This window comes from Hypanus sabinus, chromosome 1 (assembly GCF_030144855.1).
Source record: "Hypanus sabinus isolate sHypSab1 chromosome 1, sHypSab1.hap1, whole genome shotgun sequence".
In the NCBI taxonomy this organism is placed as follows: domain Eukaryota; kingdom Metazoa; phylum Chordata; class Chondrichthyes; order Myliobatiformes; family Dasyatidae; genus Hypanus; species Hypanus sabinus.
Genome location: NC_082706.1, coordinates 114,245,296 through 114,259,166, shown reverse-complemented (window position 1 = coordinate 114,259,166; position 13,871 = coordinate 114,245,296). Strand labels below are relative to the sequence as shown.

Below are 13,871 nucleotides of genomic sequence, written 5' to 3'. Positions count from 1 at the left end.
GGTTTCTACCGGCTGCTGCAGTTTCCTCCTGCATTCCAAAGATGTACAGGTTAGTAGGTTAATGTGTCACGTGGGTGTTATTGATTATTGCAGGCTTGTTTGGCCCCAAGGGACTATTACCGTGCTGTATATATAAAAATGGCCAATTCTCCTCATCATCACTTTGGTTCTGACCATCTTTACCCCATCTTCTCTGCTACTGAACTGGAACTTGCTTTTCTCTGTTTCCCAGCTCAACGACCTGAAATATTAACAGTTTTTCTTTCTACATATGCAGAGTGTTTTGAGCATGTTTGTTTCAACTAACAGCTCCATCTATGTCTTCAGGCTTCGTAGAATCATGCAGCGTGCAAAGATGAGTGACCTTCCATGCTGGCAGTCAGACGCCCATTTACACTAATCCTGCTGATCCCGTTTTATTCTCCTCATGCTCCCTTCAGATCTTCCCAGATTCTACCAGTCAGCCACACATCAGGCACATTTTATAACCAACCAACCTGCACATTTTTTGGGATGTGGGACGAAACTGGTGTCCAGGGAGGTACCTCACAGCATGACAGGGACAACATGCAAGGCCTATATGGAAGTCAGGATTGAACCCAGGTTGCTGGTGTAGTGAGGCAGCAGGTCATACCACATTGCCTTACCTTGGGGAAGCTTGCAATCCCAGAAAATCCTTTATCTACTCATACTCTGGGCCAAAGAGAAGGTAGAGTGTACTTTTACCCTTGGGAGTAGATCTTGACTATCTTGTAAGACGTGGCAGAGATCAGAGTTAGGAGCCTGGAATGATCATGAGGGTAGGAAGTTAAGAGTGATGGAAACCTTAATTTCTGTTAGAAAACTTGCTGCATATGTGTGCCTGTATTTGACTTTGCAAAATATGATAAAGTAAAATGATGAAACAGTGTTGAAGCGCAGTCTGTTGAGAGGTGCGTCTTCTGAAGAAAGACCATGGGTGAAACCTGGGTAGCTAAGGTCTTGGTTACCCTTCTGCGTTTTCTCTCAAGTAAACCCTATAGCTGCCTGTGTTGCCTGTTGTACAGATTCATGTCATACAGCAAGAGGAATTTTAAGTGTAGACCAATAGCCATTGTAGGTAAGCTTTAAAGACAAGTAGGGTTAGAGATGTAAGAAAGTATCAGTCTTGGGTGCGAGCAGTTTATAGAGAAAGCAATGAGGCTGGGAGTTCTGCTGGAAAGGCTGGTAAAGAACATTATTTGAATTTGATTGTCACTGCTTTAAAGAGAAAATAGCATTCGTTAAAGTTGATGTTCACTGAATAAACAAAGACATTTCTTTTACAGATCAGTGATGTAGAGAATCAAAATGCAAAAATCACAGATGTTGCACTGTGGCTGACATCACTGAGAGAATTTCACAATAGAATTGCGTTTCTGGTGCTAAAGAAATTTCCGTCAAAACGTCAGAGTTTGAATTTCCTGCCAGCACTGAATGACTATGTTGGGTTCAATTTTACTTTATACTCCAAGTTAAACCTGTTTTAACTGCTTACATTTATATTTTTCAGTTCTGTGAGAACAAATATTTCACATGTACAAACAAGCTGGATGAATTCAGCAGGTTAGGCAGCATCCGGTGAAATGAAGCAGTCAACATTTCGGGCCAAGATCCTTCATCAGGACTGTGTTAGCAACCTGGGGAAGAGTCTCGGCCCAAAACGTTGACTGCTCGTTTCAATGGATGCTGCCTGACCTGCTGAGTTCATCCAGCTTGTTTGTACGTGTTGATTTGACCACAGCATCTGCAATGTACTTTGTGTTAAATATTTCACACATTGTTCCCGATGTTTCCATCCCGAGGTCATCAGACACAAATTGATTGCACAAGCTTCCAGCTCCACTTAGGTTGCATCATAAAACTACCTGAAATTTAGAAGGCAAACTTCATTTAATTTAGTCCAGCAATTTCAATGCTCATAGTCTACTATTTTCAAAAGACTATGTGAACCTAAGGCCCAGGCCATCACCATCCAGGCTCACAAATATCATTGTCTTGTGTGAAACAATAATGTATTGCAATTTGAAAAATGCCAGCTTCATTCAGCACCATTATTGAATATAGCATGTTTTCTTATCCACAGTTTTTATACATAAATGCCAAGGATAACATCATGGGCAACGCTCTTAAATCTGCACCAGTTGAGTCAGCAACTGCTTCAGACTCCAATACAGGTAAGATGTGTTTCTGTGGTATAAATGAATGCTGATGAGGAACTTTACAAGTTACCAATAGAAAAGTAAAACAAAATTGTCTAATACAATCTGATTACACCGGGGCTGATCAATCGTATCTGCAAACTTCAATATGACAAATGAATTAATGAAATATCTTCAATCAGAAATTTTAAAAAAACTTTAGCATCCTCTCCCTCAGATAATCCAAAACGAGAAATTATCAGGAAGAAAATAAAACCAAAAATAAAAGCAGGTTTGGTGGTAATGGTTTAAGACTGAATGCTTGTTTTGCTTTTTTTAAAAAATCATTTTCAATAGTTATCTGATATTATATTTATGCAATTTTTGTTTCTGTAGGCACTGGAGAGAAATTTGCTTTTGGTTGCCATTGCTAAACATAATTAACTATCAGTACTTAATCTCACATATCTACAGTAGTTCTATTATACAACAATCTTCTTGCAATGCTTATCCATTCTTGAGCCAACATTTACAATTCATCTCTTTCAAAACTATTCAAATATTTTGAGCTTATTTAATTCCTCTTTCGTCTTCAAGGTCCCTGCTTCTTTAGTTTTTCCAGCTAACTATCCCTGGGATTCTTCCAGCAAATCTCCCTTCTACCTTCTTCAAGGCCTCAACATGCTTCCTGAAACATAGTCCCCAGATTTTTTTTTCATAATTTTAGGCAATTCTCTCATTATAAAACCAAAAAATTTAGTGATTATTTGATCAAACAATGATGCAGCCTTCAAGGTAATTCTTAGCTTTTTCCTTAATTGAGCTGCTTAAAAACTGACTTGTTTGGTTTAGTTTGGCTTTCTTTTTCCAATACATTTTATCACCCTTTACAGCATTAACCTCTGGCTGTCTTTCAGCCTATTTCACTGAGTCTACATCACCAATACTTCTTAAACTTCTTTAGGTTTGTATTATCCACTAATTTTGATATACATTAGCTTTGTCAATGTATATTAAAAAGAGCAGGGTTTAATAATGATCATAGACAGAACCTCACTTACTGTTTAGATAGAAAAACAAAAGTTCACTACTTTGATTTGCCTTTCCATCTTTTAGCCAATGTATCTTGGCTGTAATCCCCTCCCTGGTAATTCCATGAATTGTAACTAATCTGCAGAACTTTATCCACTCTCGTGCTTTGGTTGCAGTACCAATTGCATCTTTCAGATGAAAAATAGGAAAGATCTTGCCTGTCTTTTCAGGTCCCATTACACCATTCTTAGAATTGCAAGAGACTTCTATAGTACATAGAAACAAGAGAAGGAACAGTCCCCTCAGAACCTTCAAGCCTGCTCTGTCAACCATTTCAATCATGGCTGAACAATGAAATTCATTATTTTCTTCTTGATTTCTCCCATTTCTTAAACTGTAAGTATATGCAACTCAGTACAGTCATAGTGTCAAAGAGTTATATAAAAAAACTGCATAGGAACAGGCCCTTCAACCCAGCTAGTCCATGCCAAAACTATTTGGATTTCCTTCTCCCATCGACCTGCACTAGGACTATAGCCCTCCATGCCCTTACAATCCGTGTATCCAACAGAACTTCTTTTAAACGTTGAAATTGAGCTCACAAACACCACTTAAGCTGGAAATCCATTCTGCACTCTTGCAACCCCCTATGTAAAGAAGCTTCCCCTGATGTTCCCCCTAAACTATTCATCTTTCATCCTTAGCCCATGACCTCTGGTTGTAGTCCCACCCAACCTCAGTGGAAAAAGCATGCTTGCATTTACCCTATCTCTACCCCTCAATTTTGTACACACTATCAAATCTCCTCTCAATCTTCTATGGTCCAAGGAATAAAGTACTAGCCTAATCTATCTTTCCTTGTAATTCAGGTCCTCCAGTCCTGGAAACATCATGGTAAATTTCCTCTGTACTCTTCCAACCTTATTTACATCCTTCTTGTAGGCTGGTGACCAAAACTGCTCACAATACTCCAAATGAGGCCTCACCAACATCTTACACAACTTCAACACAACTTCCTGTATTCAATACTTTAATTTATGAAGGTCAACATGCCCTCTCTACCTGTGATACCACTTTCAATGAACTATGATCCTGTATTTCTTTTGTTCTATAGCACTCCTGAGTGCCCTACCTACCCGGTAAACCACATTATCATCCAGCTCATTGATACAAACAACAACAAACCCAGCACCAATCCCTATAGTACTTCACTAGCCACAGGCCTCCAGTCAGAGAGGCAACCATCTACTACCTTTCTCTGGCTTCTCCCACAAAGTCAATGTCTAATTCAATTTAATACCTCATCTGGAATGCTGAGAAACTGAGCCTTCTTGACCAACCACACATGCAGGACCTTGCCAAATGCCTTGTCCATGTAGACAGCATACACTGACTTGCCATCAGCAACTTTCCTGGTACCAAGGAAGGTGAATCTTTCCTTATTGAATCTCTTTAATAAGATAGCCTTAAATGGTTTCTTCAGGTGCATTGCTCTTTGAGCGAAGATTTTTCTCCTCATATTGGTCCTAAATGGTTTTCCTCATATACTTAGGGTATAATCCCTGGAGCTGGTAACCCCCACCATTATCCTTCACCATCTGGAACATTTTATATATTCTGTCCAGTCTGAAAATGGAATGAGTTATTTTCTTATTCTTCCAGATCCTAGAGAACATGAGACCAATATTCAAAATCTCCCTTTATGCATCAATCCTCCCATACAAGAACACTCTAGTGAACCTTCAGTGCGTTCTTAGCAAGAAAGTCCTTCCTCAGAAAACAAGATAACAACTGCACATGATCTTCCAACTGGAGTCTCACTATGGTCTTATACAAATGTAATAAGACATCTCCACTCCTGTATTCAAATTTCCTATGAAGGCCAACCTACCACTTACCTCCTTAACCTCCTGCAAGATTACTTTCATCAACTGCTATGCAAAGACAGCCATGTATCAGTGCACATCCCTCAATTTGTCACCATTCAGATAATAATCTACCATTTTGAAAATAATCTGCTTTCTTGCCCTTACCTAGGCATTTTGGACAAAAGACATGTATTTCTTAAAATCTTCACAAAAACAGATAATACAAGCATATTCTTACAACCGATTGTGGGATATGCCTATTTAAAAATTGGTTGTCATGAATTATTGGAATACAACAACAACAACATTTCAAAATGGGTACGAAGTTGACAGTAAATTAACTTGGAATAGCATTAAATCACAAAAAGCAACTGATAAAAGCAAGTATCTTTTCACTTTAATTATGTTGAATATCAAGTCCATCACAAGTTTGATACAGATTTCCTATTTATCAAACAGCAAACAGCAATGATGTGTTGGTTGTAATTTATGATTACCCACCACCAACGATAAGCCAACCAGTCTTCAAAATGGGGGAGAAGCTGCGCATTGTAGCTGAGTAAGTCAATTCTTGACAGCTTGATACTTAAATATTACTGGGAATATTCAGCAATGCCGGGGGGAGGGACACAAAGCCAACATTTCAGATTAACAATTTCACAACATAACTGGTTAAGGGAGCAAACAAGTGACGTTTACATTATGAGTTAGCAGATACTTTGATCGAAGGAATGTCTGTGATAAGTTACTGACCACAATGATCAAGCTAACCAAGCAATTAAAAACATCATAGTTAGAGGCGAAGCAGCAAAGTGAAACAGAAAAGTACAACCACTTCTGTCGATAGAAGTAAAAAAAGTTGTGTCAAAGAATTATAGTTATACAGCAGTGAAACAGGCCCTTCAGCCCAGCTGATCCATGCTAACCAAGATGCCACAAACCAACTAGTCCCACTTACCAGCAATTAGCCTATAAGCTTATAATCCTTTCCAATCTTGTCCCCCTACAAATATTTATTACAAGTTTTTACTGTACCTGTCTCAACCATTAATTCTGCCAAATCAATCCAGATACCACTCATGTAAAAAAAATCATGAAGTTCCTATTAAATCTTCCACCTCTCACCTTAAATATACCCTCTAGTTCTTGACTCCCCAAAACTGGGAAAAAGACTGAATGCATCTATCCCACCCCTTTAAGATTACCTCTTAGTCTCCTACACTCCAAGAAATAAAGCAACCTCTTCAGCTTCCCCCTATGACTCATTTGGTAACATCGCATTCTAGTTTTCTGCATTCTTTCCCAGTTAATGACAACTTTTCTATAACAGGGTGACAGAACTGAGTGGGGTGCTTTCCTGAGCTGCAACATACAAATACAAGATGTTCTGCTGTTCAGCAGGTCTATATTGGGCCTCATTAGAGTAACATAGGAAAAGTGGAAGACAGTGAGATCAGAATACGAGTGAGATAAAGAGCTGAAATGACAGGTGACTGGAAGCTCAAAGTTAACCTTAGTGAACTGCAAAACAGTTGATTGAATCAAAAATAAATCACACCATTAAGCATTAAATGGTCCACAAAATAAGTTGACCAAATTAATTATGGTGAGCTGTGATCATTTTGAGCTGTGACACTCTGCACCAATTGAAAAAGTCCAGACCTGGTATGAACACACTAATTAGAGTTGGGGCAAGGAGAAGATGTGGAACAAGGGCAGAGGACATTATGCATAGACAGCCCCAATCAGTGGTTGGAGAGATCAATTCCAGTATCAGGAAAGGGCTTGAATATGACAACGGCTGGTTTCAAAGGATTGTTATTGAGAAGGATCAAGGAGTTGGTGTTTGGGGTAGTCAATAAATAGAAGAAATGGACTGATGTGGGTGTTTGGGGTGGATGATTGGTGATCCATGAGGTGAGGTGGTGGGGAATAGTGAACAATGTGGAAGCAATTGGTCAGTGGTGTGGTGTAAGTGAGGAGCTTTCTGTCAGTGGGCAAGACATTGGGATGGAGGCATTACTCTCAGAACATGGTGAGAATAGTAGGGTAGTCACAGGGTTATGGTGGAGGGCAGCATGCTGTAATGATGGAAAGCAGGTTGGGGAATTATCACAGGAGAGCTGAGCACATTACTTAAAGGGAACACCTGAAGCAGATTGCCAAGGGTGAACTGGAACTTGTTCAAGGAAGTGCACTTTAAGGCCACATATGCTTTAAGGTCACATATGCATGAGGAGGGTCAATCAAGTCTGCATGCTTCTACAATGCATAGTGTAGATGATGAACACTGAAGCTGGAGTGCAGTGACAAGGAGGAAGGCAACTTTCATGATTATGGCCGCTTTAAAGTAATATTCATCCTAGCAAATCATGAAAATTCCATCATATTCCTAAGTTGTACCTTGTAGATGGTAGAAAGTCTTTGGAAAGTCAGGAGTTAAATCATGTATCACTGAAAAACACTTGTTCTGCTCTCACACCCATAACATTTATGTGGCTTCTCTAGATGTCAATATCTCTGGCACCAGAGGACATGGAAGGAAAGTCATTGAAAAAGCTGATTTCCAGTTCAAAGTAGACCTCAATTTTCCATCATGTTTTATTTTGTATTGAAACCGAATCAAAAAATACACGAAAAACATGATGACATGCTCCAAACCCGAGCTAATGGATACTAAAGTGGCTAGGATTGTTCACGAGCAGGTTAGGGTTATAGAGCTCAAAGATAGTACGTATATAGAAAAGGCAAGACCATGGTGAAATTGGACTTATTGCATAATTCATGTCAGCAGTATGGGTGTGATAGGTAAATAGAGTCTTGTACAAGGCAAGGGTGGTACAGTTTGTAAGGCCTCAGGTTTTCAGAGGGTGTAAACTGGGAAGTCAGAATTGGAATTATGTTTGAAAACAACAAAGGCATGGATGTGGGTTTCAGCAACATCGGGCTGAGGCAGGGCACTAGGTTGTTATAGAGATATTAACTTCCCTTAATAAAGTGGATGCCTTCTCATTTCAACATTTTACCTTTCCCAGAGAAGGTGATTGGTGGAGAGCAAGGTCCATTGCTGAGGGACATGAGAACTACATCCCTCGTACCTGTGTAGCTCGAGTTTACCATGGGTAAGTTTGTTAAATCCAGTTCAATTTTTGAGTTTCTCTTTCTTGGGGTTTCCTTCTTAAATAATTTATATGAAGACTTCATTGTAGAAAAAGGGTGCTGCTAAATAAAATTAGAGGCAGAGCCACATAAATTTAGCCAGTTAATGAACACTTGCTCATAGAAGCAGACCCAATGAAGAGGCAATAGTAGAATGATATATTTGGGAAGGGAATTCCAGAATCTGAAGACAAGGGAACTGTAGGCAAAGCTGCCAGTCATGGATTATTCAACATTGGGAATACAAAAGTATCCAGACTAGGAGGAACACAGAATCTTAGGATGAATTCATTTAGAAAGTATGGAGAAGTCATACAGCTCTACTTTCATTATGGTAGGTAGTGGTTAGACAATTGGTCTTGGAGGAGCACAGATCCCATCACATGTATCGGCTCCTCAGATGTAAGAAGACCCAAATCTTCAGCCTTGAATCAAGGGCTGATCTCAAGAGATGTTGAATTGAGGAAGGTTGAAATCTAGCCCAGACCTGCAGTGAGGGATGAGCAAAACTTCAAGTGAACCTACCTTAAAAAAAAGTGGCTCCTTATTTTGAACTCCTGTGTCTCAGAAATAGTTATAGGTCTAGTTCAGAATGTCTCTCGAAAGCCTTGCTGAAGTAGGTCTGTATCTACATGTGCAAAACAATGTCGCTATCTTGGCATCTAGCCATGTGTTAAACACACATATTTTATGCATGGAGTAATTTAGTGTCAGTTGTGAAACAGTAAATGCTAATATGGTTTTAACAATGGGTTTCCTGGTAATTTCTTTTTACATTGCAGCAAGACTTTCTTACATCTGTACTCTAAATCCCTTCCCAAAAAGTTTCCCATACTTGCATGCTAACTTTCTACATGTCATGAACTAGCACACCATGATCATTTTCTGAACCATTTTCAATGTGCTCACCATTTAAAAACAACTTGTTTTTCTCTTACCATCAAAATGAATAACCACACATATCCTTTATCATACTGCATCTGCTGTCTTCTTGCCCACTTGCTTAACACGTCTGCATTCCTTTGCATTTCCCCATGTTCTAACAGCAAATGTATATGATACAGTTAGTTATTTCGTGCAAGTCATAATACAGACAGTAAACAGGTGGGAGCAAACAATTTATTTCTATGGTACCATAGTGATAACAATTTGCCAACTTGAAAAAAGTAATATTTATTCTCATTTGCTCTTATCGCTCCTGTAACCAACTTGTTATCTGCACTAATGTTTCCCATTGAAACCCTTACTTTATGTAACAGAGTTTCAAGAGGTACTTTGAACAAATAAATTTTGAAAATCCATATTGACTCTGTTCTTCCTTATTTATCTGTTAGATTTGCTGAACATAGATTTCCATATATAAATCCATGTTGCTTCTGTCTAATATCATTAATATTTTACAAGTGTCCTAACACCACTTCCTTGTAACAAATATGTATAGGCTCTTTTCAAAACAATGCCAACTGCTCTTCCATGTTGCACGGCACTTCCAGTAATTGAAAGACTTTCAAATCATAAGTTAAGGTGATGAAATACTGGTATTTTATGATAATTTTTTCTGAAATAATAAATGAAATCAATTGAGCATGAAACACTTCCTGGCCCCAGTTATCTCGTAATGATCTCTGATAACCTGTTCTGTACACAGCTGGCTCTTTGAAGGAATCGGAAGAGTAAAGGCAGAAGAGTTACTGCAGATGCCAGGCAACCGAGTGGGTTCCTTCTTGATAAGGCAAAGTGAAAGCCGAAAAGGTAAATGTTTCTGTACAATGATATGCAAAAATATAACACATACAAAATCAGCAACACTTTAGCCAGATATTAAGCTATTAACTCTGAATGGATTTCTACTGGTGATTTCCAAGGCATAACTCACCTAGCCTGATTGTACTCTTCTATTGCTTTATTTCAACCAATCAGATCTTGAAAGAACCTGCACACTTCAGCATAGCAACACTATGTCCACTTTGCATTACAATGGACTTTACTTTTTATTGGTTCTAAATATGCTCTTTCCTGTATCATTTTTAGCTAATGTTTTTCTTGCGAGTGGTGCTTATATGACGCTACATATCTATGATGCTGCAACAAGCAATTTTTCCATGCCCTTGTGCATATACGTTCTTGGGCATATAGTGATAAACTCCACTTGATCACTCACTCTATTTTCATTTCAATAATTTTTGTTTGCCTTCTGCTTCAACTCTAGATTATGATGGAAATGACACATTTTTACCAAACATACTGTATGCTCATTATATCAAGTTTGTGCCATATTTCACACGTGGGTATGATCAATCATGATTATATTCTAAGAGAATACTAATGCATTTTTATCAAGTAGGATTATTGACAGAAAATTTATAACACACTTTTAGGTTTATGTGTGAAGACACCTGTTATAAAATTCTGCTCACACCCAGAACCAAAATTATCCAGAAGCACAAGACTTTCTCATTAGTTTATTTCTGCAGATATTCTGTCAATTTCTACTGACACAAACATAATAGCTTGAAATAGCTTGAAATTCAGGGTCTGAATCATCAAATTATCAAAGGCTACTCTGCACAAGTTAATGTTTGATGCAACTTTCAGAACATAATGTATAAGAGCAAAGAGATGGAGATAGATAGATAGATAGATAGATAGATAGATAGGTAGATTCATTATGGATCCCAAAGGAAATTGCAGTATTACAGAAGCATTACAAGTGCACAGATATAAATATTAGGAGAGAAGTAGAAAGAATAAAAATGTTACCACAAGCATTTTGACAAGAGTGGGTCATCGCTTCCCTGGCTATTGCTTGACTCATTAGAGAGCATAATGGCCAAGGGTAACAATGACTTCCTACAGCACTCTTTGGAGCAGCTCAGTTGTCTTAATCTATTACCAGAAGTGCTCCTCTGTTCAGCCAAGGTGGCATGCAGAGGGTAAGAAATATTGTCCAGAATTGCCAGGAACTTCTGTCGGGTCCTTTGTTCTACCACAGTCTCCAGTTTGTCCAGTTTGACTCCTATAACAGAGCCAGCCTTTCTAATCAGTTTATCAAGTCTGTTGGCATCACCCGTGTTGATGCCATTTTCTCAGCACATAGAAGACTGTAATGGTGATAACAGACTGGTAGAACATGTGAAGGAGAGGCCTGCATACTGAAGGACTTTAGTCTCCTCAGGAAGTCAACTCTAGCCTTTCTTGTACACAGACTCTGTGTTGGTGCTCCACTCCAGTCTGTCATCCAGGAGCACCTCCTCACCACATCCACATTTTTATCATCAATAGTAACAGGAAGCAGTGCAGGTTTAGTCTTCCTAAAGCCTATCACCATCGCCTTTGCCTTACTGATGTTGAGCAGCAGATGATAAAGCTCACATTGTAGACATCTCAACAAACAAAACTACCTGGTAGCATCAAGTTTACCTCCTCTCCCATTGGTTCGAACACAGCCATTGGATGTAAAACAGACCCTGTTTCCTGATGGTATTTTACTAGTGGAATATTTTTCTCTGTTGCTCACCAACACATTATATTTATCATGGGTTAAATGAAGTTTTTTTTATGTAACTGTGTGCTGGTTCTTTGCAGGTACATATTGCCTCTCTGTCAGGCACTACAGTACTCTACATCAGAAATATGTGAAGCATTACCGGATCTTCCGTTTACCAAATAGGTGGTATTATATCCAGGAACGCCTCACCTTTCAGTGTCTAGAAGATCTGGTAAACCATTATTCCGGTGAGTATCACAATTTCCAGTGCACTTACATCCATTTTTGGAAAGTGTTACACCAAATGGGTGAACAATCCAGAATTTGCAATTTCAAAGATGGCTACAATGTGAATTAGAAACATACTCTATCAGAAGATGTTGGGAAGATAATTCATTATTGTTAGGAATTAAACATTCTAACATAACGTTCACTCAAATTATTTGTCAGTCTGTTAAAGACCTTTAAAATGATCAATTGGAATTGCTGGCAACACAGCGCTGATGGTTCATTTGTCTCTCATTTCAGAGGTAGCAGATGGTTTGTGCTGTTTGCTGACCCACCCTTGTCTCGCACAGCTCAACCCTGAAAGCCCTCCTCAAGAGCCAGTTGTCCTACGTAATAGTAACTTCAGCTGGAGAAATGTCAACAGGTAACTGAACTAAAACATTCATTAACTCCTCTTCCACAGATTCTCTGAAACTGCTGATTTTCAAAGACAAAACAATTTAAAGACAAGACACAAAACACGGCAGTTGCTGGTATCTGGAACAGCACACAGAAACTGAAGGAACTTAGGCAGCATCCAAGGAGCAAAAGAACAGTTGCCATTTCAGGTCTAACACCAGATGAAGGGTCACAGCTCAAAAACATTTATTGTCAGTTTCTCTCCTTAGATACTGCCTGATCCATAAAACAAATTAATTCTGGAGAATTCAATGCATTAACTCATTTGATAGGAGTTCCCTGCAAATTAAACCAAACTGGCTTTGTAACTTAGATATCCCAGATTCCATTTTAAGCATACATGTTCTACCTAAAAAAGACTTCCAATACTATTGACCTCTGTATCTTTGAAAGTTTAATATCCTGCAAGGGCCATTCACCCATTCTTGATAATGATATGTGACCTAATACAGTATACAAGTGCTTCCAAGTTTTAATCCCTCTCATGGTCTTCGTCACCAATATAAATTATAAACAAGCATGGCAAATGGATAAATGTTGCACAATAATATACATATGAATTTACATGTTTAAAAGTATAAGTGCAGTGTGCAAGACAGATGAGAAGAGGCCTTACCAAAACTTTATAGAACTATTTATAAATTCTTTCATATTCAGTTACATCCTTAAAATAAAATTTTCTTTTTCACAGCAAATTTAATAACTTCTTTGTATCAACCATTTTTAACAACATTTGTATGCAAGTATCTAAACTGCATTACTTGACCATAATTCCTACAACTATAATGAAGATGTTCTGATGTGCCTTTCTCTGAAACTAATTTGTTGGTCTCTTTTTTTTCTTCAATTCATTCTTTCTTCAATATTTTGCCCTATGCACGTGGTCTAGTTACATATTTCAGTAAACACTTAGCCCAATTAGTTAATAGAGAACAGAAAAAAAAGGGTCATTTAAACTAATGTGCATTTCATGATGCCTTCCCTTCCATCACTGGAACATCGTCCAGTCATTGTGGGGTAGCTTCCATTGCATTCTCTATCCATTAATGGGACACTTAACATAGACGCAAAAGCAGAATTAAGCCATGCTGCCCATCAAGTCTGCTCCACCATTCAGTCATGTCTGATTTACCATCTGTCTTCTCCCAATAATCTTTGACACCCTTACTAATCAAACGCCCATCAAGTTTAACTTTAATATACAAAAGGGTCTCCAAAGTCATCTGTGGCAATAAATTCCACAGATTCACCTCCCCATGGCTAAAGTAGTATACTAGTTAATGGTCATATGCCAGTAATCAGGAATACATTCAAGCCTCCTCACCTCACATTCTCTCACCAAGTCTTTTACAAGTGATCTCAAAATCTTCTGAAGAAAATAGCAACCTGCTTAGGCAGTCTTTTTAGTCATCTCACACATTTTCTAACCTATTGCCAACAAATATCAGCTATATCTCACTGTTAACAATAACTTTCATG

At 38.4% G+C, this 13,871-nt stretch overlaps 2 protein-coding genes across 3 annotated transcripts in view; one reads left to right on the top strand and one right to left on the bottom strand.

The window, feature by feature from the left end:
• The window catches only part of tg (thyroglobulin), a 350,909-nt gene that overhangs the window by 158,479 nt on the left and 178,559 nt on the right, over positions 1 to 13,871 (bottom strand). The gene's annotated exons all lie outside the window — the stretch shown is intronic.
• Positions 1 to 13,871, top strand: part of LOC132396838 (src-like-adapter) — a 37,729-nt gene that overhangs the window by 22,144 nt on the left and 1,714 nt on the right. For both annotated transcript variants that reach the window (XM_059974819.1, XM_059974824.1), the window contains exons 2-7: positions 2,105 to 2,195; positions 5,519 to 5,618; positions 8,095 to 8,181; positions 9,867 to 9,970; positions 11,804 to 11,953; positions 12,234 to 12,357. In XM_059974819.1, the coding sequence (XP_059830802.1) occupies positions 2,135 to 2,195; positions 5,519 to 5,618; positions 8,095 to 8,181; positions 9,867 to 9,970; positions 11,804 to 11,953; positions 12,234 to 12,357 (626 nt within the window). In that variant the 5' untranslated portion in view covers positions 2,105 to 2,134. The remainder of the gene's footprint in view (positions 1 to 2,104; positions 2,196 to 5,518; positions 5,619 to 8,094; positions 8,182 to 9,866; positions 9,971 to 11,803; positions 11,954 to 12,233; positions 12,358 to 13,871) is intronic.